Here is a 24,806-nt window from a genome sequence, read left to right on the forward strand (position 1 = left end):
CAAAAAAGTAAGACACTGCAAAAACAATTTGCCAGTTATTTTTTACCAACCTGAACAATAGTGATAGGTTTATCTTTATCTGCAGCACACACTTCAAAAACTTCTCCTGCATTTGTGCCAACCAGTATCCTTTCTCCACCCCAGCAAACGCTTCGTACAGATATGCCTAGAAAATACAATTCTAATATACTGAAATAAATCACTCCTTTAAGCACACCTCTCAAATAAGCACCAGTGAAAATATCTTAAAGTTCAATAACTGTTCATTTTCTTAAAAGCGCACATATAAAGGTGATGGGTAATAAAAAACTATATTTTAGTTGAGGCACTTATTTTACCCCTATTCGATCTGGGTTTTTCAAACATACTATGACTAGGGTATGTCGCCCCTCTTCAAACTTTTGATAGGCTTTCCCAAATTGAATCAAACTTGGGACACATGGGACACAAAAAAAAAGCAGCAAAACCTTTTGCATATGTCAGCACTTTTTTTGTAAAGTCATTGGATGCTTTGAAATGTGTCCAAAACACTATTATTTGCTAAAAATTTAATTACTTTAGTTATAGAACAAGTTTTAACATTCTGTTTAAAGTTTCTGACAGCCAAATAAAAGTTATTTTACCACATTTAACATATTTTCTGGTTTTTACATAATTTTCATGAAAAAATGCCAAAAGTTGCTAGAAAATCAGATTTTCGGGTGAAATCCAAAGAAAATCCAAAGATTGAATTATTCATGTGACCAACATTTTTATAGAATGACTCCTCTTAATGAAATAAATTTGTGCTATAAATTTTAAGTTATAAAGATAATCCTAACAAAAGTTATTATATTTTCCCATTTATAAGGATTTATCAACAAGAGCGACTCAACATATATAAAAAAAAATTCTTCGCACTGTTATTCATAACGTTACAAAAAAATGAATAAACTTAACCAAGAACCAAATTCTCTCACTACATATTTTAAAACACAACTTTCTTTATCTGAAAAAATGTAAAAAAAGAAAAAACTGTCAAGACTTACAAAAAGAAGCCAGCTAACCTCACCAAAAATGCTTAGAACTGCTTCCGTACAAAACATTATCCCTAATCTTTTGTCCCACAAACTTTCATCTGATAAAACATACTTCAACAACAAGGTTTGCCACACTCAATCTGTCCCACTTTTTTAAAGAAATCAGGCATTTACTACATTCGAACCGCCCCATCGTTTCCTTAAGAAGATTTAGAGAACTCACAAGAAGCAGAACATCTTCTGTCTAAACTTTCAAATCTGGCGAGCTCGTTTTATTATCACTACTCTCCACCTGCATAAACTATACAAAAACATTAAAGCTTTTAATCGATTAAAGAAAAACAAGGACATTGTAACAATACAGCCTGACACCGGAAACAGGGAAATTATCACGTACACAACAAAGTTTAATAAACTTAACAAGGACGTATTAGTAACTAACTTACAGGACAATTACAGCGTTTTCAAAGAAAAATAGAAAGTGGTGGTTTTTCTACGAAAAATGTGTATGATAATATTTACTCAAGTAGCTCTTCTCCTGCTAGAATTTATAGTTTCCTAAACTTTACAAGCTCCCTTCTAAGAAACATTTATCTTTTCTATCTTTTCGTCATTATTGTATCTTTCATTGAAGCTTATAATTATTATCAGTTGGCAAAGCATTTAGGTAAAGTCTCCATATTTTTCTTCGCCAAACAAACTAAAGAGGTCTCTGGTGCTTTTTTAATTACAATATTATAAGTCTTTTTACAAATATTTCACTTGATGAAAGAATTGATTGCACTAAACTTAATCATCTTGAAATTTCTTAAAAAATTAATCTTGTGTTTCAAGATTTTCATCAATCTTACTTAAAGGGGAAAATTATGACAATTTTCATCATTTTACGCATGACATCATATTAAACAAACAATCTCACTATTTTGATAACAAAAGTATAGCTTTTAATTATTAATTGTTTAATGTATTATTTATATTTTTAGCTTTTATGTAGTATATTTGACTGAAATGACATGATTCACTTAAAAATGTGTATTTTTGCTTAAATTTATAAAAATTTCATAAAAATTTAAGGGGTAGTTTCAAGTTATATCAGATTCTGAGAGGTATAGGCTCTAAAAATTTGGCACGTAGGTTTCTAATAAATATATAATATATAAGAACTCAAAAAGTAGTATAACCAATAAGCACGACACAAAGGAGAGAGCAAGTTTGAGGCTAAAAATCTTAGAAACTGGTGGTCATATTCTGTGTGATTAACTACAGACCACCTGAGACCAAGATAGGGTCAACCCCCCAATTTGGGCAAACATACCCATTTCGCGACCTACAGGATGATAATTGTACAATATGATATAATAAATTTCTTTATTCAGCGTTTCAAGCTTTAAACAATACAAGGCTAAACAAATGTCTAAAAAATTTTTTTCAACATGGGCGGCATTGCTGTTGTCATAAAAATTTATTTCTTGAAATGCTTGCGTCTTTACTCAAGTAGATACTTTCATAGGCCAATTGACCAGTATGTTAATTTAATTGTAATAACTATCTTTAACTAAACCAACAAAATGTTTCGAGAAATTTATAAATGCCTGTGCAAAAAATTTAAATCTATATAATAATATGCCAGTTCCGTGTCTCTTTAACAGGCAAAGTTGATGTGTTCATTTTCCTTTGATGTTGCCGAAAAATGCATGTCTAATATGGTAAATATTTTGGCGTTACGACGCGTCGTCAATAACACTAATTTAACGTCAATACCCTATATTAAATTAATGAAGCCATTACAGTGCACCTAAAACTTTGAGGGCAAATAACTTGCAAATGAGGTGGTGACGTCAATGATTTTTCACCGTGTGGGTAACTAGGGACTCACCTAATCTGTTTTGGAATGGTCAGGTTAATGACGTCATCAAAAACCTTTAAACCCTAATATCTCTCCATCCGTTTGTCAAAAGTACACGATTCTATACATTTTCTTGATCAGCGTTTTAAGATCTATACGATGAAGGCAACAGGTATACAAATTTCTGAAAAAAATTTTTGGGTCTTGACGGGCGATTGCTGACGTCAGCAAAATTTTTAAACCCTTATATCTCCTTAGGCATTTGTCAAAAACATACGATACTATACATTATTTTGATCAGCGTTTCAATCTCTACACATTACAAAAAACAAATGACTAAATTTCACAAATTTTCTTTTTGTATATGCACTGCTGACACAGTCTTTTTCAGGAATATTTGAGTAGGTGTGCGATGATTCGCACATGTAAATCAAGTAACGCGTGCGATGTAAAGCGCACGTGCAAAGAATGTTACACATACGACACAGGTTTCGAGGTTATTTTTTGTTGCGCATTTATTTTGCGGTAGAAAAGTGGGAGGCGTTATAAATCGTGAACCCCAAACACAATGATCGAGCGTCTACTGGTATAGCGATTCTCTCAATCTTAACTTCCTTTTCTACATGTCCGAAATAGTATGCATGACTATACTGTCATTTTTATATTTATTGTTCACTTTTCAGGTCATCACAAGCAAATAGGCTAAAATATGCTTTGTTTTCAAGTTAAAAAAAATCTTTATCCACGTGGCTTAAAACTTCAAAAAAATTTACACCGCATGTGGGTTTCGTTTTTACAGGCATAAAGAAAAAATCCATTAAATTCGGACCTGAAGAAATTATCTACAATTAAATCCATGATAAAATGTCTATTCCGTCTGTAAGTGCAGTTTTGCAGACTTGCTTCATCCGTGTTCCATCGGCGTTCACCTCCGCATTAGTTGAGAACCACATGGCTGAATTTCTTGTGTAAGACCTGGTTACCAACAACGAAGGGGCCAGGCAAAAGAGATTTATGTCTACGTAGTTCTTTTAACTAAGTCAGGAGTCGGTGAATTAGCTAGGATGGTCAGGTTGGCTATGAATAGGCTTGCTCGTGGATTAAAAGGACCAGAACTATTCAATAATTTCTGAGATCTAAAAGTGTCCAACCATGACGGAAATCTATCGGACGTTTTGTCTGACGAGTCTCCAAAAATTCTTTCGAGCTGCCATTGCACGCTACAAAATGGATAATAAAAGGTTGATTTTGAAAACTCAATATTTATTTTTCCGGCGTGCGATTAACCACACGCCTGAAACGATTTAGGCGTGTGCCAAGGCGTGCGCGTGCGATCGCACGCCTCTCCTACAAGACTGCTGACGTCAGCAAAAAATCTCAAGCAACCTATTTTTCCATTGTCCTTCTGACTTAGTGGGTTTTTCCACGGGCTTTATCGACTAGTAAAATATAATAATTTAATAAGTGGCCAAGGTGCTAATTCAAATTATAAGGTACTAGTCGATAACCCCGTGGAAAAATCCCGAGGCATGAAAAAGAAGCGTTATTTAATTTTTGATGACGTCAGCAACCAATGTATAGGATCATGTACTTTTGACAAATGGTTCCGGAAATATTGTGGTCTAAATGTTTTTTGATGACATCAGCCTATCCATTCCAAAACGGATTCGGGGACCCAGGTTTGGGAAACTTACCCAAATTAGTTCCAGGTGGTCTCTAGTTACCTAGGCGGTGAAACATAACTGGCGTCACCACCTCGTTTCCAAGTGATTTAGCCTCAAATTTTTAAGTGCATTGTAATGGATTCTTTAATTTAAATAAGATATTGACGTTTAATTAGTGTTATTGCCGTTGCAACTTTAAATTTGTTGATTAGCATAACTTTATTGGCTACATCAAAGAAAAATGAACATATTCACTTTGCCTGTTACAAACAGAGAGACACACTCTCTATTATTATATAGGTGCTCTGTAACAGCACTTTTTCACAACTAAGCAAGCCTTTGATAATACGCAAAGTAAAAAAAAAGTTTTGAAGTTGGTACAAAATAGAAAGAGCTACATAAAATCCTTGAAATGTCTTCAAAAGTCTAACCTGAATAGCCAATGGAATGCCTATTTAAATCTATCCTTGTGATTGGTTTAAATTCTGTATCCCACAATGCTACAGTTCCATCTTTTGATCCACTAGCATAGCCGTCTGGTGTAGCATGAAGTGTAAATACACCACCCTAAAATAAAGTGTTATGCAAAATAATTTTTTTATTATTTATCTTTGGTGCAAAGTAAAAAAATATTGACAACACAAGAAGGGATGAAAAGTGGACTTTCATTTTCTATCATTAGCATCAATAATAAGTTGGCATAATATTGAAAACTTCACGGCTTGAGATTATGTTTAACTTTACTTTAACGATGTTGTTAATATATGAGTTGTTTATTTATTTTACATTTTCAAAATTTTTTAAAGGGGGACTAATGATTAATAATTCACATATTGGGCTTAAACTGTGTGAATTTTCTATCCTTGTAAAAAATTTTAAGGTCAAGGGATCGCTGTCAGTAAGTTATGTGGCATATTTGGTGCTGCCAAAACTGCCACAGATGTAAACAAATATAATTAATTAAGAGAGCAAGTACCTGATTTATTTAAGTTTTTAGAAACTTCATGAGTATAGCAAGAATAAAGAATTTTGTAGAGTTTTGGAAAAGTATAAAAATATATATTGTTAACAATGTTGTTCTATTATAATGTATTTAGACAAACAAAGGAAATAAAGATTTAAAACATAGGTAAAATTAAAGCTTGAAGCTGTATTTTCATGCAATAAAGGTTATTTAACGTTTAAATCACTCAGCCATACAAGTTGTACAGTGTAGAAAATTAATATTTATAATTTTTGTCTATGCTACTCTACAGAATACCTAAATAAGAAATATTTTTCCAATACTCAGATGGAAAACGGTTTAGCAAAAATCTAATAGCAGTCTTAAACCATCCAAAAAAGAAACTTCTGTAGCTAACAAAAATTATATGCCCTTCTGTTGGTTTGTGTCAACAATTTCTTAATTCCTTCTTGGTATATTCTGGTTTATAAATCTAAAAGCCCTGGCATTTTTATTTAATGGCTAAGGTTCATTAGATTTAGATGATTGTGATAAATTTTATTGACTTTTAGAATATGATAATAGAAAAAAACCTTTAGCCATTACTTACTCAAAAATAGGCTTCATATATGTATTGAACTTTTGGCACCTCAAAGATCAATAGTTGAGCTCTACTTATCTAAGCTTATATAAGCAAGTGACACATTTGGCAATAATGATAACAGCAAAACACTTCAGATCCAATTGGAAACAAAGAATTTAAACTTCGATTCTGGTAGTTAGTTGTCAGATTGTAAAGGCTTCGGCAGGCCTCAAAATTGTCAGCCAGCTAGCTAAAGTAGATCTAAGGTGGAAAGTGAATCTTCTGACCTTTCTGAGACATTGTTTTAACGCACCCAATGTGAGGTTTTTACCTTACATTGGTTAGCTTGCTACATCTAAGACACTTTTTCGAGCACTTTTGCTTTTACAAAATAAACATTGTTGTTTGAGCATCAATATATACCATAATTATGTACAGTTTTTAGGTGTATGAGTAACCATTACATCGTAACCTTACTTGTATCTATATTATAATACCCGTATACCTCTGTCTGTTTGTCACGCAAAATGGTAATCGCAGTAGCGAGACACACGAAATGGGGTTAATAAAGGACGGAGAAAGCCATGGATTTATTCACAGGTTACCGATTAGTATTTAAAAAAATAGCACATGAAAAATGTGCTTAAAACAATACTTTGTAAAAAACGAACTTTTTTGAACAAATTTATTGTTTGAAAACCCAATTTTTTATATTTTTTTAAAAAAAAACTGAAAGATGTCTAAAAATAAGACAAGAAAAAAATAATAATAATATTGAGGCAAATATTTAATTTGGAAAACATAAATTAAAACCGGTTGAAAAAAAAATGTTTTTTTGGTTAATAATTCCATAGAAGGAGGATATCAATGTAACAAAACAAACCACTAAACACTCACAGCGTGGGCACCAGTTATATTTTCAACTAAAGTGTTTTCTTGCCATTTGTAAATATCTCCACTTAATGTACCAGTATATAGAACACCACCTGTACCATAAGCTAAGCAAAGTACACTTTGAATTTCACCTTTTTTGCCGAATATACCTGTAAAAAAACGGATAAAAAGGTTATTTTTTTGTTCACTTTTAATTGCAACTAATGGTCATTGATTCTATTTTCAAGTCTGTTGAAAAAAAGGAACAACACTGGGTATAAATGGTGCAAGAAAAGATTACCCAAACTTTTAACTAAATCTAGGCTTACAAATACGTAATAAATGCTTACCTTTTTTCCCAGTTAGTGAGTTGCCACACAATGACCAGAACTTAATATGTTTTACACCACATGTAACCAATTTGTTGTCTTCAAAGGGATTGAAACACACATCAAAAATCTAAGAAAACATAATCAAAAAGAGCATTTCGGTGCTAATGTGCAATACACCAAACTTTACCATGTTATTCACTCACTCTATCTGAATGCCCTCTGGTTGATGCAAGGGCCTTGCCCTTTTTCCAATCCCAAATAGTTACTTGAGAATAATCTTCCAATCCAACAGATACTAGTTGCTGAAGAAAAACAAAAACAATACGCTCATCTCTGGTAACTGCACGAAATTGTAAAAGAAGTAAAACAACACGAGTATAAATGGTAAACTTGCTTCTCCTCTACCTTTCAACTCCTTATTACTTCACAAAACTGCAACAACACTTTCAAATAATATCACTTTTCATCTCATAAACCTTTCTGACTTGGTAATCACTCTACAACTAAAACATTTAATAAAAAATATTAAACACTATCAAGTAGGGCTACTAAAACCTTGTTCAAATATTTATCCAAAAAAGTGTTGAATTTAGACACGTTTATTTATGGTGACATCAGAGTAGAGTAGTATTACCTGAAATTTCAGAACTTATTGATGTAGACAGTATCAAATGTTGTGATACTGTAAACCATGATAATGAAATTTTACTTGCCTTATCGGTCGTTGGTGTTAGTCATAACTACCACGGTGCTTGACGTAACACTGTTACTACATTGGAATCTAACAAGTGCAAAAACAATAAAAAGTCAGAAAATAAAATAAAAAGTATACCAAGCCTGATGAACCAAATGCCACACAGGCCACGCCTCTTTGGTGATTGTCCTTCAATATAGAAACTGTCTGACAATTTTTGCTATTCCATACGCATATGTATGGTTCTTTACCAACTTGACCGGTTGCGACTAGTTCACCTTCAGGATGTAGTGCCAAACTAGAAAAAAAAAAAATTCCTAAAAATTTAAACTTTATGTGTTGATACACCAAAAAATTACAACATCATTATTATTTTAGTCATTTCCAACCTGTTGGAGTGCTTTTAAAAGCAAAAGATAAAAACGAAAATTTAATCAATGAACACATACATTTTGAACACGCAAATATTAAACATTTTAATCGTATCTTTCTAAACAAGTCCAAATAGAACAATAGCAAAATGATAAAGCTTCGTTTCAAATTAGTTAAATGGTTGAGCAACTGTTGTACAAAAGTCACAGTAACAATTTTAATGGCTGTGGAACAAAAATTATAGGCTTCAATGGGAACCAAAATTTAGCAACAGCTTATCGACCATAGCCAACAAAGAAAATAAGCTATACTTGAAAAAAACTAACCTTATGATGTCATCATTGTGCCCAAGAAAAAATTTTTGAGCATGATATTTCGGGTTGAACACTACACCAACTCCAGCCACAAAATAAACAACTTCTCTAGTTGAAGTATAAAATAAATTATTGCGACATTGATGTCCACGATAACCATACACCCAATCTAGCCGTAGTTGGGTTGAAGGTGACGTTTTGTCAGTCATTTCGATTTGTTCATATTATTTTATTTTATTATAACTCTATTTTTAATTTTTTTATATATACAATATCTACAATATGTTTGAGATGTTACCTATGAAATAAAGATAAGTATTTTTTGTTTTATGCTTTTCTTATATAACTACTGTCAATCTTACAAGCTATACAGCTTGCAATTAGAGTTTCAGGCATAGGCGAATGGAAAAAAACAGTAAAAAAAGCTACATCATATTGATGTTTGGAGGTGAAAAACAATTTATTTGTGTATTATAAAACTTTATTCACTCTCCAAAAAATTATACGTAATACAATTATAATTTCAACCTTATTCTAAGGAAGCAAATATCTCTACCTTTCCATTCTGAAAATTTAAACAGCAACAGGTACTTTTTGATAATTATAACAACAAAGAAAAAACTAGAAACACAAACTCTTTACAACTGACATTAATGTTAAACAATACATATCAATACAATTGCAAAAAAAAAAAAAAGAGTTGAGGGGTCAAACACTTATAAGAAAAAAGTTCGTCAAATTTTGTACAAAGACAAAGAAAAACATTATCAGCCAATTTTAATTCAAGGTACCATTATAGTAATTTTTGACAAGAATATTCACAGTATGTGATTGCAGACGTAAAAAAAGGCAAAAAATTTGAAATGGAAGCTGGAGATGAAACCTTAAAATAATATTATGATTTTCTTGACCAAAAGTCTAAAGAGCTGTTGCTTTGGTTATGACTGCGTACATACTATTTTAAAGACCATGTCTTTGGTGACAAGTAAGCCTAGATTTTTCTTTGAACCAATGTTGTTTTTATTTTAAGCACAAGTCTTTTATTCTCTTGTTGACAAACGTTTTAAGTTTGCTCCCATCTCTAGCAACTTGTGATCGAGGTGGATTATATGACTCACAATTTGAGAACACCAAACCAATATCATCAAGAAAGTTTGTAACTTCATGATACTTTGCTGTATTTAGTTTACGCTTTATGGTACCAAAATCCATGGGATGGTCAATAAAATCGGTGTAATCAGGAACCTACCATTAAAGCATATTAATTTAAAACAAAATTACAACATATACAGGACTTCATTGATCCTTCTAATGCCTCTTACACCAAATGTTTTTTTTTTTGAAAACTTTGGTAAAAGAAAAAAAAATTAAATGCTAAATAAAGTAATAAAAAAATATACTTTGAAATAAACTTGTATGAAAATACAAAATTGTGCAATCAGCATACAAGAATTAATTTACATCAGTGGCCTAAAGTTTATGCACTTTTTTCTTTATAAATAGGTAACACTTAGAAAAGACACTAGGCAATACAATAATAAAATTCACACAAAAAGGTTTCTAGTTAAAGAGCATTAAACTCTGATGATTTTTGTCATAATCTTGTGTTGGAGACAAGACTATTTTTCACAAATGTTTATTTATAAGTCCTTTGTAAACAAGAGCAATAGATCACTAAGGTAAAATATTTGCTTGTAGTGTGCCTGCATGAAAAAATATTAACAAAAATGTACCCAGAACACTTTGTTTTTTCCCCTGTAAAACATTATCAGGAAACTACTAACTCCATCATTATAAACATTATATACATTAAAATATAACATAACACTACACAATATATTTCGATTCTCTTTTCTATCTAAGAAGCAACACGAACCAATTGTCATATGAGGTGCATAAAAAACCATGCACCAAGTCTGTGCCTCTTGAAAAAATAGAAGAGAAACGGCCTACATGTGAACTGTAAGTAAAAGTAAGCATCGACTAAAACTCAAAATATTAGTAAAAGAAGATGTAATTTCCTTTTCTTCTTATGCATATACTAAAAACTAACCTCCGTTAAATCCACTGGATCAAGAAAAACATCAGCCTCGCTTCGTTTAAATATATCATTAATCAAAGTTGTACAATGTTTGAGCTGCTGACGCCCAAATCCCACTGAACTGCGCTGTGAAGAATGAGAAGAGCCCTGTGATTCAGTATCTACAAAAAAAATGTTTACTTAATTCCTTTTTAACATGTATCATTGCTAAATTTACACCAGGAAAAAATGCTCAAAACAATAACAATTTCGATTTAATAAAATACCAACATGTTTTCTACTAAAATGAAAGTAGCTTCTTTAGCTACCAAGTTATTCACTAACAACACTCATCATAGAAACTTTATCAACAAAAATTAGCATAAAAAAAATCAAATATTTATAATAACAAATCAAATTAATAAATCATTAGAACCATGCTGAATTATAAATTTTGCATAAATTGTACTTCTCATTGAGGTAGATATATGAATGAATTTAAGGAAGTTGTGTTTTTCTATAATAAGCTTCAATATTATTCTAACCTTTTTGATAGGGATGTTATTTTTTCATTTCTTTATCTGGAAAGTTATTTCTTTTTCCCCCATTTTTTTGTTTTTTTATTTGAGAGTTGTTGTTAAAAATACATCTTTTATACACTGGAATAGCTAACACATTCATGCCATTCAAGGTTCAAAATAGTCTTTCTTATTACCAGAATTTGTATTATAAATCAACACAGTTCTAAAGAATGTCTAAGGTGTTTGGAAAGGAGTAGGTAATGCTATATTTCAAGGAAAAAAAGCTACATGGGAAATAAGCGTGGTCAGGGATGATGTACTATCTTTTTTTCATGTATGCATCCAAACATATAGTTTTTATTCATTACAATTGTGGGAGACACAATGTTTCTGGTTGACAATTAGTTTGGGAGGATAAAAGCTTTTTTTACTTTAGATCAAAAAAAACATTCCATATCTTTTCAGTAATCAATTAAAACTAAGAGACAAAATAATTAACTGAAAAAAAGTTATTTAAAATTATACCACTGTGAAGGGGTTTTTGGTTCAAGAAAAACAGTACAGAGCATATAAAGCCCATAACTTTTTGTATGTGCAGGGGTACACGGAGCAATTTGCCAACCCCTGCAGGTAAATCATGAAACTTGACTCTCCAAAGAGTGAAATAATTTGACTAGAGAACTATAAATTTAGCAATACTGCAGAAACACTTGATATACATTCATCATCAGCAAATGGTTAGGCTACATAGTGTGCTTGTTTTAAAAAAAGGAAAGGTTAACACTCACCACTGTCTAGCTTGACTCTCTTTGAAGGTCTTTCACTTGGAGGTGTAGTTTGATTTCTCTTACTCTGTTTATCACTTGATGTAGGTTTACCACGTTGTTGTGTTTTTTTCTTTTTTTGCTGCATTTCTTTTTCAGCTTCCTTTTGAGCTTTCTCTATAAATGTTTAAAGTAAAAATATAGAAATAGAAAATACTGGATTTTCAATATCACTGATGGACAATAACCTACTTTTATACATCATAACACTAAATTTACTTCTTAAGATTCACCTCACGGGAAAAGTGTTTCATTTTCAATAAGCTATCATAACATATTTACTCATGTGAACTCCATCTAATTTTAGCATTCAAAGGGGAATTTATTAGGGAAACGCTCTTTCTAGGTAGGCAGTCAATATATTGAAAAGAAATCAAAATATGTAAAAAATCTTATTTGAAAAATATTTAGATTTGTGTGACCACCATTTACAAATGGTCCTGTGAACTAATTTAGTTGTTATTTTTCTGGTTTTATTGGATAATCCCCAAATGTCGAATGACCCCTTATTTTGAAAATAGAGGGGATGCTAATTGAAATATTTGTTGATCTCAATTTTCTTGACATTCCAGACATTTTCAAACAATTTTTTAGCTAAAAACCCTGGCATTTTTTCCACAGTTTTTCTTATAGTTATGGTTGCTGAACTAGCTGAGAGTTCAGGGAAAAAATGCAATATCCATTGAGAAAAAAAAAATAAAACAAATACAAGCTGAAGATAAAAACTGACATTGAAAAACAGCAAATAAAAAGCATATGCATTACTGGAGTTAGTTGAAAGTTTAAAATTCCTGATCTGTTCCCAACATTTCATAAAAACACCAAATTTCCTGAAATTTTGCCTATTTTCAAAATTCCTGACAACAGAATGGACACTTCAAAATTCCTGACAACAGAATGGACACCCTGACTTATTCAATGAAATATGCTACTTCTAATAAAACAAATAGTTTTGTTATGCATGCTTGCAAAATTGTTGTCTTGCACTGGTTAATACTTTATAAGTAAGTATTTTTATTCATTCAATTATTCCAATAGCGTACCACAACTACAACTAACTCAAATCTTATTTTTATTAAGAAATTAGCATGACTTATTCTCGATAAAAAGTTTTTGTTTAGGGAAAATGTATTTTCTAATAAATTAGAAACACTGTGTATTTTTGATCACCATGTTTAAAATTACACTTTGCAATAAAGGATTAACTGCTTTGTGTAGCTAGCTAGCATACCTCTTAACTTTTCATGTGTTTGTGCTCTTTTTCTGTATGGTAAATCTGCATCTGCACCAGTGCATATTTGACAATGCCATACCCCTCGAGGTACTTTTTTCAGAGGGGGGTAGCAGCATTCAATATGAAAACTTCTTGGGCAGTCTTCACACAGAATAAGGGTGCCATCTTTGTTACAAACTGTACAATATTCTCCATGCGTAGATGCTTCACTTTCAGCTTCTATTAATTAAAAATAATAAGTCAGTCTCAGTGAAATGTACCATCATCAAACCAACCATCAAAATATATACTTAGTCACTTTTCCTCATATGGTTCGAATCAATTCTAATTGTTTTTAGACAAGCTTAAATTTTAAAATAATAATTTATGCTCAGCAATGATTATTATTTACTATACCAGTTATTAAAATCTCACTAAAAGCAAAAAAGGTTTTTTATTATTAGTGCCTTTAACTTGCTTTTCTTTAAAAAACTAGTCTAAGCTACTAGAAATTGTTGTTTTACCACTTTCTTCTTCACTCTCATCTTCAGAATCTTCTTCAGAGTCTTCATCATTTTCACTCTCCTCCTCAGAGTCTTCTTCGACCTCTTCAACCTCCTCCTCTGTTTCATCCTCTGATTCTTCTTCCTCCTCTTCCTCTGTATCTTCTTGTGATTTTGTAGAATGTTTACGACTTCTACGTTGAATGTGGATAGGCCTACAGTCATGACAGAACCAGTCTCCTTTCGGGACAGCCTTTAATGGTGGTTTTAGGCATCCCATATGGAAACCTCGATCACAACCATCACATAACAGCATTTCTTCTTCATTTCCTGAAGACACAAGATGTTGTAAAAGTAAAAATTCTAAATGCACCTTATTGCATATAAAAAATAACTGCTAAATCTGACACATTAACTTGTAGACTTTTGATTATTTTTTACCTTTTCTACGACACATTCTACATCTTGTATTTTGAATAGACTTGTCCCAGATCACGGAACGATCCAAGGTATTTAAGTGTACAAATACTTGCGAAAAACTGGTACACTTTAGAAGAGATTCCTCCCAGCGACTTAAGCATGTGGATGATTTTTTCTCCTCATCATCTTTCTTTGCCTCATCATGAGCATTTTTTGATATTTCAAACTCAGCATTGGCGGCTTCCAACATTTCTTTTATTCTTTCACGTTTGATTTCATCACTTTCGCCAAGTGGTGGCTTGAGAAATTTTTTCTCTAAACTCTTTTCAATCTAAATTTCATGCGATAACACTTTCTCAGTTACGACTCAACCTGATGTGTAATTATAGCTTTGCATTGCCAGCTATTTCTGGCATGTTCATCATGAGAAACATTTTTTGCCATCATATGACGATGAGGATATTACATTATGATGCCTTAGCTAAAAAATCATCTTGTTTACCTTTCAGTAAATATTTTAAAAATTAGGAGTATAAAAACAGAAACATCACTCAAAATTAAGGGAAATGCTACCCAATTGAATATCAGAAATAACACTTTTAGTAAATTTTATCGCCAAACCTGAAGAAGTGCTTCAGCTAACTCTTGCACAATGACTTGTTTCTCATTTTCTGGGACTTCAACTGGTGTACTACATCGTGTTTGTTCCTCCTTTACATTACTTTTAATGTGCAATGGCAAAGCTTTAGCAGGTGCACTTGTGTCTTGGTCATCGACTTCCATGCTGTCATGAACTCCATTGGTGATCCCATTATCATTTGGCAATTGGACCTTTGGTTTATTGTCTTTGCCAGCATTGTCTACATTTATGGCATCCCCATTCAGCAAATTATTCTCTACTCCATTCATTGAATTCTTCTTACTAGCAACACCCACAGGTTCTGTATTTATTAATTTATTTATCCCATCCTCTATTGCAGCTCTCCATTGATCTCTTTTGTCTACACTGATACTGCCAAAATTTGCCAAGTATAACCGTTCTTCCAATTCTAGTAACTGGTCACGTAAGTTACCTTCAATATAATCATCCATTGTTTTAAACAATGTCTTGTCAATTTCGTTTGGATCAGGTTTCTTTTGAGTAGGCCGAGCTTTTCGATTTAAAGCTTTTTCTTTGCGTTTTTCAATATCATCAAAATGTTCCATTATTTGTTTTTGTTCATTACTAAGAGTCGTACGCAAGGCTTGCTCGCGAAGACCTCTGGGGTTTACTGATTTTAAGAGAGACTCAAATTGTTCTTTGTTAGATATACTGTACCACTTTGTTCTATCTCGAACTGAATAAACACCTGTGTCGATTCCACATTTTATGTTTTCAATAAAAGGCTTTAACACTGCACTTTTGTTTATAATGTCCTCACATTGAGGTGTGTATTCGCATTTATAACGATTTAGAATTAACTTGTGGAGAGACTCTCCATTTTCTTTTGCTTGTAAAATATCTTCAAGAGAAACACTAGTGCATTCCTTCCTTTTAATTTCCACATCATCCTAAAATACATTTTGAATACAAATCATTTGCTAAGACATGATTTGATTTTGCTCCTTGATACAATTGTTTTGTTTTTTTCAAAACTCTGAAAACAAAAATGTATGAAAAAATGCATTATTTTACATACATAAAAAATGGTATGCCAAAATATCAAAAGGGAAAAACGTTTTTCTTATGGGAGAAAGGCAATAAAAAAGACGATTTATAGAAAATGTTTAATTTTTATATGTTAATTTATTTAATTTTAACCGGACTCACCATTGGGGTACGCTCGTCTTCATCTTCAGTTTCTACTTCCTCTACCTCACCAGCACTTTCATCTAATTTTAATAACTGGATGGCTCCATCATCATTGTTTTCAACATAAACACCATCAATGCTAGAGAATTTCCAGTACCTTCTAAAAGTACGATCTTTCCCAAAGGGTACTTCTGATATTATCAAACTATATTTCGCTATCTCGTTTAGAAGTTCTTTTTCTTTAAAGAGAAATTTGTCATGATGAAATTCCTCGATTTGTATCTCTTTTGCCTCTCTTCTTCTTTTTCTCTCTTCTTGCAGTTCCTCTTGGCTTTTACCTGACTTATCTCCTCCCTCTGTAATTTCCTCTGTTTCAACTTTTTTTTCTGCACCTGCAGACTCCTTGGCAGGCACTGGTGATGACTTGGGTTTAGTACCAGTATTCGGAGAACTAAAAAATCATAATGGTCACACTAATCTTACTAGATAGTGAAAAAATTCACGTAGGCAGAACAATAGAAAAGATAGGTTTTACAAATCTTGATGACTTCAACAGTGCACATACAAAAAATCTTTTTTCATGAAATAAAGCTTAGACCCCACTGGGCATCTAAGCGCATAAAAGTGTAGTCAGCTGAACATTTTAGATGACCTTGTACTTAATGTTGCCCCCACTTAATGTACAAGTGGCTGTAAATAGACTTAAATTTCATAAGCTATAAAAATATTTCATGCTCTTCTGTAAAGTTGTTTTTAAAAATAGAGATATATGGTGATAATGATCAAGAAATTTTATTACCTTTACTATTGCTGAGGTGACAAAATCGAAAAAAAAAGAGCTGCAAAAGAAGATTTTGGGTACGGAATATTTTTCTCAATATTTTCACAAAGTAATTCTTTTTGCATAAGATTTAAGTGCATTTTCTCAACAAATATAACCAATCTGTACGTTGTCGTGCACAAATTAACTCTATTGAAAAAAGCTTTTTAAACTTAAAGCACGTTATTTATCTCTTGTGGAGAGTGAAAAACCTTCAGGTGAAAACCTTTTATGATTATAAAAGCTCATTTTAAATAATTTACTTATTTGTTTTAATCATCTTGTTGATCTAATAATGGATTCTTCCAACCTGTTATATGGCTACATATAATATATGTTGTGAGCATGAAAGCTAAGCCAATCAAACTAAAGATGGTACTGCAAGGGCATGAATTTGAACTTAGATTGTTTTATTTATTATAAGTTGTTGAAATCCTTCACAAATGAAAGATTAAGTAGTGTAATTTTTGTAACTGCACACCTATTTTGCTTTTTTTGCATGCTTTAAAAAACTTCACAGTGCAATCATCATCACACACCATCGCTATGTACGAAAGTGATGTGCCACACTTGAGTGATTTTACTTTCAACCAGGCCTGTAACATTTTACTTATTAAAACAATTTAAAGATTGCAATATGTTTGTTCTTACTTTTGAGATAACTTCTCTTTTTTCTTTCGCTCAGCTTCTTCTTTTTGTTTGTTCCTCTCTTCCAACTTCTTTTTCCACCTTTCCTGTGCTACCATGCGCCTTCTTCTGTTTTCTTCATGTTGTAATTCACGCAATTCCTTTCTTAGGCTTTTAATTCTAAAGTAACCATAAAAATAAATGCATTTTATTGGTTAAACTAAGTAAACCACTGAAAGTGATTTTGAAAAATTAACATAAGATGAATGAAATTATACAAATATTAGAAAGGTCTATAACGAATGATAAAATGCAGAAAAAGATCATTTTTAAATTAAAAAAAGTTCTGCTCCAGCGAAATCTTGTTTTACTTTATTAGGTAACAAAACTATTGCTTTGCCTGTCAATAATGTTACTTAGTGGGAAGCTGTAATAAAACTGTTCACAGCCATTTTAAACACACAAAATATAGGTAAATATATAAGAGATGAAGCCATGGTAACTGCTATTACTAGGGCTGTTCACAGAGTAGTGTTGAATGCACACAAAATATTTTAACAGCTACTGGTTGCGTAAAGTATCCCTGTTGGAACAGAATAAAATCAGTGCAAATTAAACTAGGTCAGTATGATCTGAATGACATCAAAGACATTGAAAGGTACTAATTAAATACACTAAGACACCTGGAGAATCAGTAAAAAGTGCAAATTATACAATTTCTTTCAAACAAAGGTTTTTTTCGCCAATAAAGAAAACCATACTTATCAACAGCATCTTCCATATACTCTCTTGTTGTAGACAACATCAGTGCTTGGTTGCACAACAGCACTAAAACCTTTAACTTTTCATCAATACCTAAGTCGTAAACACTGTTTGTCATAAGTTTTGTCATTATCATGTACTCTCTGTGTCGAAATGATACGCAAGGGTCATCTGACATTTGGTACTGCCCTCTACGTTGCCAATCAACATAATTCACAATTCCTCCTAAATACAAAATGAAATAATATTTCGAACATATCTAATCATGCAATGCCTAGAAAAGTTTTGCTTTTATGAAACAACTTATTAAAACACACAGCCTTAACATTTGCATTACCAGAAGTTAAATGCATATTATTACAGACATACCAATTTGCACACCAGAGGAGAGAATGTGCAATCGTAAGATTTCTGTTAGTGAGTAGGGCTCAATGGTTAAATCACGCAAAGCCATGCCCTGGTAAAGCATAGGCCAGACAGCCGCAGCTCGGGCATTTGCAGAAGCTTTTTTTGCTAGTGCCTGTTCATTATCAATTCCATTTTCTGGTTGCATTGCTGGAGTGTTTTCACCAGACGTTGAGGCATCATCGTCGTCATCATTCATGTGCGTATTTTCATCTTGTTGAAGACGGAGATAGGCATGCAAGAGAAATCTCAGGATTTCGTAATACTTCCCCTCAGCGTCATGTTCAGTTAGTGCTTCTTCTAACCAACCTAAAATTAAACAAAATATAGAAACACAGTTCTAAAAATGTTTTCTATTGCCATTTATTAGTAGTGTCAAGAAACAAATTACTTTACAATTACTTACTAAATGAAACTTTACCATCAATCTCATTGTCCAAATCAAACAATGAACCAAAGATATTAACAAACTCAACAACCATCACACAATCACCAATAAGTTCCTGATCAAGAACTGACTTGAATGGTACAAATGTTGGTAGAGGCTAAAGACGGGTTCACAAATTGAAAATAATAAAATAATTTAAAAAAATATTATTGTACCCTATACCATTTCACAAAAAGACAGAAAATTTTATTAGGAAAACAACGCATGTTCTACAAATCGCAAGCGTAAATCCATATTAGAGAATTTGCAAATGCGATTTTTTTTTGATTTTTTACTCCTTTATAGAGCTCCTAAGTGGTGTGAACGTGTTAAATATATTAACAAAACACTTGCTTCGTCTCAGAACATAACCTATAGCAAATATATACTGTAGGATTAATTAAAACATTGAACGAAGAGAGTGTTGTACCACGTTGTATTCACTGTGATGGTCTACCTTTTGTTGCCGTGTTAATCCGTTCATCAACCTGGGCCTGACTATCTTTTCACCAGGGGTTATCTTTTCATTATGACGATTATAAAACCAGGGTATATTTATTTCCTTTTGCAGTTAAAGCCATTTTTGGCACCTGTTTTTAACAAATTAAATTTTGAAAGTTTTTTACAAAAAGACTTATACTGAAAGACTTTTGCAAAAAACAAATGAGAACGGACAGAAGATTTATTAATAGCAGCATGTGTTTACATTGCATATTGAAAATAAAACAGGTCTCTAAAGAGCTTAAGGCAAAATTTAAATTGCAAGTGAGCAATGCTGAAACATTATGTATACTGCATACCATTATTGCGTAACATTTCTCTTTCGAAAAAAAAAAAAATGATGTAAAATAATTCTCACACAAGCATTTTTTATACAGTTAAGAATTTGGAAATAATATACTTTCTATGAATACATAAAAACAAAAATAATATTAGAACTATACTCAAAAATAATATTGACAGTTGTAAAATCACAAGAAGACACAAACCAAGCTTTTAAGGGATTGCGGAATACTTTCACAAGTGGGGTAAAATTTGCATGAGAAATTTTAAATGATATTATTCACTTTTTGTTAAAATTTCATGTAACTTTAGATATAGCTTTTTAAATATATATATTTCCCCTTCTCGTTCGACTGCCATCTTGGCTATCTTCACCTTTTTTCTTCGTTAAAAATGTTTATTCTAACTCCAGTCTTTTTTAGTGGCACCTGACCCTGTTACGTAATATTTAGGTAGAGCTTTAAACATTACTGACTGTTATAGCCAGAACAGATACCTTCGCCTGGCAAAGTAAATCAAAAGTTCTTTACAAATGATTTTTCTTTTAAAAAAAAGATAAAATAATTCTGCCTAAAGTTTTCTCAAACAATTTAAAAAAAAATATTCTGCAAATATAATATTCTGCTAAGCAATGAGATATTAAATGTGCATGATTTTTATCTCAAGAACTTTTATTTGGGACACAGGTTGTACATAATTTTTATTTTTCAAAGGACTTTGAGATGCAGCTCGTGAAATTTACTGAACGTTCATCATGCCGCACATATCAAAAAGGGTAGAGGTGGGTCGGGAAAAGGGGAATCAGCCCCCTTTAAAGCTTGAATAGGGTTGAAGGCGGTTGAAGTCAGTTGTAATTTGTGACAGCACTCAGCATTGTTGACGTATAAGACAACGTATTTTTAAAACCTAATACTGTCGGTAATTACTTCTGGAGAAGTCCCTAGAACATTGTGCGATCACATGTGCGTAAAGAAAAAGCCAATATTACAATGAAAAAAAGCAATTTTTTTTCCAGAGTATACAAGGTTGGCAATACTCATTTGGAATCATACGTCGCCCAGATCAACAGGTTATAGATCATTTATTTTTACAACTTGTTTGTTAAAATAAATTCGTTTTAATTTGAAATAAAATAAATCATGCACACACCAGCTGCTAATATAATATTTTTTCCGTTTTATTGCTTAGATGGCTAGTATATTATGTTGAATTATTTTTTAAAAAAATTAAAAACCATTCCTACAGAAATCGATTTGGAAAATATGTTGAATTTTTGGGCTTTAAAAGTCATTAATTATAGCGAATGAAAGTCATTAGTTTAAGCAGACAAAAATATTAAAGCGGTCGTCAAAGTGGCATAAAAACAAATATTTAAAAACAATATTTGGGGTTACATGAACATTTAACAAAAAGGTAATATGTCATTGGGAATTTCTGATGAAAATCTTTCATGTAAGTCCAACTTGTAAAAGTACCTTCCCTTTAATGAAAAATGCTCAATGTTTAAATCATTTAGTAAAGATGATAAATATTCTAAAAAAGCTTTGCAGGTAAACATTGCAATTTTTCTATACCAATGTGTACTTTTTTACCACCTGAATAGCATTGCACGAGCAAGTGCATCACACGTGTCAGATGGAATTCTCTAAAGAGATATAGGCGTGTGCCAAAGCGTGTGCATACGATCGCACGCCTCTCCTGAAAAAGACTGTTTGACTAATAGCATTAATTACTTATTGCATGAAATTTTTGAGTTGAATATTTGATTTATTTACTGATGAACTGGCTTGAATTAAATGCACACACTCAAGGTAATTTATTAACATTTTCATGTTAGTAGAATAAAAGCACTAAAACGATCTACCACCTTTTCATCATAGCCAGTGCTTCCTACACCAAAACTGCTTTTCCATTATCAAAGTGCAGTCCTATGATGATTGGAAGGAATTGATTGAATTTTGGACTGAAATGATCACTCTTCACAAAACCATGGTAAGGCTCAGGAAACTGCTTTGAAGTTACCTTCTACTGACATATTAAGTTCCACTCCATTGTCCTTAACTACAAGGAAAATGGAGTGGAACTTAATATTAAACATTTGGATAAGATATTTAAAATATTTAAAAAAGACAAATTAACTGAGAAGAACAACGCAAATGAACAATTTGAGACTTATAGATGTCTAAAAGACACATAGATTTGTAACTTTATGACAGAGTTCGATAAACAACTACATAAAACAAACAGGTACAAGACCACTATGTGTAATGCCCTTGCATATAGATTGCTCAAGGCTGCTAATTTAGAGACATAATTAAAAAAGCTCATCAGTGCAAATGTGTCTGACCTGATTTATGATGAACTCGCACTAAACTGATGAATATTTTTTTCGGACAAGACATGCGTCCCAGTTTCAGAATTGGAACATCTTAACATTAAAGAAGAACACATTTTTTATGGAAAAGGCCAATTTGATGGGAATAACTCTTACAGTTCTGACAACAAAGAAGACACATTCTACTTACCAAAATGCAATCAAAAAAAGTATCAACAAGATTGACAAAACATTATGCGAACATGAACTTTTCAACTTTTCCTCCTTCAAACAGAGAAATACTTTATAAAACCCAAATTGCTGTGCTTCATGGTCAGGTAACAAGATGTAACATGTGATAGTATCAATTATTGAAAAAATGAATGCTCCGATAACTTGCAAGGCAATGACGCTCTTGTCACTTTCAATGAAATAGTTCTGCGTTTGAATTTAAGTTATCAAAGGTGTTCGAATATCTGCAATCCTTAAAATTACTGTTGTTGTAATCAACAGCAATGAAGGAATTACCACTGTTACTTTCCAAGTCATGCATAAAACGTGCAGATATAAAAATGGATTTCAAACACAACACAGCTAGAGCTTTAGGTAATGAAATTTTGCTTAAAATGACCTTAAGTTGACACTAACCCATTCCACTTACAAAATCTATAACATAACACATTGCAAAAACAAATTGTCCTTATCAACACGTCACTCTCTTGACAAAATCCAATATGTCAAATAAAGTTATGACTGTACAACTACATCATCAATTTTCCCACCCTCGATGTCAATAGTTACTAAAACTCATCCGTAATTAATTTCATGTTTGACTGATTAGTTTGAGAAACAGAAAAAGTTTATAGGAGCTAAAAAGTAGATTACATGTATGTGGCATTAGTATGTTATTCTAAAAAGAAGAATAAGTTGGTTTGTGCACTTGGAGAGGATAAAAGAGTGTATTAGGACAATAGTGGTGGCAATGATAATGAAGAATGTGGTGGTGCTGAAGGTGTTATTGATGGTGGTGATGGTATTGATGATTGTAATTGGAGTGGCAGTGCTGGCAACAACAATAGCAAGAACAATGGTGATGACTATGACAATTACAAATACAATGGCAATGATGATGACTTGCTTTTCTTACACTTGTTACTGTAGTTTTTGATCTATACATATATTCCTTTAATCAATTATAGCTAGAACTATTTCAATTTTTATTGAGTGGTGTTTTTATTGACAAGGGTCCTCTATAATAGGTTACCAACAACAGTACAAAAAAATGTAAAACAGAAAGATTGCAATGCTAATCAGAATGTACTAACTTTTGAATCTTCTAGCTTTAAATCTTCTCTTGGTTTGTTAAACTCCTTCAGAAAATCAAGCTCTAATTTTTTTGCTTCAATCTGTTTTTCTCGTTCCTACAAAAATAGAGTTACAATTGATCTAAAAATCTTCAAAATAAATCATTGGGTAAATACATTTTGCTGCTCTTAAGAAATTTGATGACTACTTATATGTTGCTCTCACCATTCTGTACCAACTCCAATTCTTTTTTTTTTTTTTCATTTGTAAGATTATGTAAATAAAATATTATTTGTTACAACATGTTCCACCTTTTCACGTTCGTTCTTTTTTCTGGCCTTTTCTTCTTCCTTTTCTTTTAACTTAGTCATCTTTAAATTGTCCAGATCAAGTTTCTTACGTTCTTTCTCCTTGATATATTCTTTTTTTTTCTGTTCTAATGTTAATTCTTTTGGTCTATCACCTGATGATTTTGTAGCTATTACAAGATAAAATCTATATCAATAGGGTAGAATAACCAATTCCAAAATGAGATTTTATCAGATTTGCCTCAAATAAAAAGCGCACTGTATAACCAAGCCATAAACATTATTGGGAATTTTCATTATTGAAACAGTACAGGTTTTTAATAACAATATTAACAAAACCAATTAAAAAAACTGACAGGCACTTACATTTCTTTCCATGACAGCCACCTTTGATCATCTCATCCAATGTCTTTTGCTTTGAATCAATTTTCTTTTTCTTTTTCTTTTTACCTACTAATCACAAACATAATTTTAAAATCACTAGCTTTGGCTTGACTTAACACTGGTTTGCCAATAAAAAATGCTTAACAAATTTCATTTTTCTTTCAGTATTTTACCTTCTTCTTTAGATAGTGATTTTCTTTTTTTCTTTGGTGATTTTCTGACAATTTCTGGTGGAACAATAGATGATTCACCAAGACCGTATTTGTCTACCTCCTTTTCCTATAAGGTTATTTAAAAGAATTTAGTCGTTTTTATGTTAATTGTGTTATGTTTTTTAGGGATTGGTAAATTAATAAAAGAGCCTTTTATTAATGATCAAATATTAAACAATGCACTTAAAAATTATATACCTAAGCCAAGAGTGCAAATATGACCTGCAAATAGGCAAGTCTCTACACTTGCAATAAACAGTGCCAACAAATAAGACTTAAACAAGCCTTAGTTTGTGGGTCTGCCCATTACAAATCTTGGTCACTAAATGTGTATGCAACATGCTAATTATCTTTGGTTGTAATCATGTGCACACTTGCTGCAAACAATGACATGGCACAAATTAAAAAAAAATGTTGAATTGGCTATTTTCACATTTTTATTAGGCTGATAAGAAATAGAAACTGTAAGAAAGAGCCTAGTTGTTTAGGAATATTTAAAACTTAGGCTTTGTTTGTGAAAGTCCAG

General features: G+C 32.0%; 2 protein-coding genes across 5 annotated transcripts in view; both read right to left on the minus strand.

Annotated features, from left to right (window-relative positions):
* Nucleotides 1–9,059, minus strand: part of LOC130656490 (echinoderm microtubule-associated protein-like 6) — a 55,322-nt gene extending 46,263 nt beyond the window's left edge. For all 3 annotated transcript variants that reach the window (XM_057459351.1, XM_057459353.1, XM_057459352.1), the window contains exons 1-7: nucleotides 8,653–9,059; nucleotides 8,093–8,252; nucleotides 7,464–7,562; nucleotides 7,279–7,387; nucleotides 6,953–7,098; nucleotides 4,961–5,096; nucleotides 51–166 (exon numbers count right to left, since the gene is read on the minus strand). In XM_057459351.1, the coding sequence (XP_057315334.1) occupies nucleotides 51–166; nucleotides 4,961–5,096; nucleotides 6,953–7,098; nucleotides 7,279–7,387; nucleotides 7,464–7,562; nucleotides 8,093–8,252; nucleotides 8,653–8,849 (963 nt within the window). In that variant the 5' untranslated portion in view covers nucleotides 8,850–9,059. The remainder of the gene's footprint in view (nucleotides 1–50; nucleotides 167–4,960; nucleotides 5,097–6,952; nucleotides 7,099–7,278; nucleotides 7,388–7,463; nucleotides 7,563–8,092; nucleotides 8,253–8,652) is intronic.
* A 35-nt stretch (nucleotides 9,060–9,094) lies between these two features.
* LOC130656491 (bromodomain adjacent to zinc finger domain protein 1A-like) overlaps nucleotides 9,095–24,806 on the minus strand; it is a 44,032-nt gene continuing 28,320 nt past the window's right edge. Inside the window, exons 6-21 of one of the 2 annotated variants that reach the window (XM_057459355.1) lie at nucleotides 24,242–24,347; nucleotides 24,051–24,134; nucleotides 23,688–23,854; nucleotides 23,397–23,492; nucleotides 18,954–19,092; nucleotides 18,512–18,856; nucleotides 18,142–18,367; nucleotides 17,405–17,560; nucleotides 15,952–16,384; nucleotides 14,763–15,692; nucleotides 14,163–14,472; nucleotides 13,743–14,051; nucleotides 13,237–13,458; nucleotides 11,970–12,122; nucleotides 10,694–10,842; nucleotides 9,095–9,885 (exon numbers count right to left, since the gene is read on the minus strand). In XM_057459355.1, the coding sequence (XP_057315338.1) occupies nucleotides 9,661–9,885; nucleotides 10,694–10,842; nucleotides 11,970–12,122; nucleotides 13,237–13,458; nucleotides 13,743–14,051; nucleotides 14,163–14,472; nucleotides 14,763–15,692; nucleotides 15,952–16,384; nucleotides 17,405–17,560; nucleotides 18,142–18,367; nucleotides 18,512–18,856; nucleotides 18,954–19,092; nucleotides 23,397–23,492; nucleotides 23,688–23,854; nucleotides 24,051–24,134; nucleotides 24,242–24,347 (4,050 nt within the window). In that variant the 3' untranslated portion in view covers nucleotides 9,095–9,660. Of the gene's footprint in view, nucleotides 9,886–10,693; nucleotides 10,843–11,969; nucleotides 12,123–13,236; nucleotides 13,459–13,742; nucleotides 14,052–14,162; nucleotides 14,473–14,762; nucleotides 15,693–15,951; nucleotides 16,385–17,404; nucleotides 17,561–18,141; nucleotides 18,368–18,511; nucleotides 18,857–18,953; nucleotides 19,093–23,396; nucleotides 23,493–23,687; nucleotides 23,855–24,050; nucleotides 24,138–24,241; nucleotides 24,348–24,806 lie in introns of both variants that reach the window. The other variant, XM_057459354.1, reaches the window with a different exon arrangement.

Source organism: Hydractinia symbiolongicarpus, chromosome 9 (assembly GCF_029227915.1).
Source record: "Hydractinia symbiolongicarpus strain clone_291-10 chromosome 9, HSymV2.1, whole genome shotgun sequence".
NCBI classification, from domain to species: Eukaryota; Metazoa; Cnidaria; class Hydrozoa; order Anthoathecata; family Hydractiniidae; genus Hydractinia; species Hydractinia symbiolongicarpus.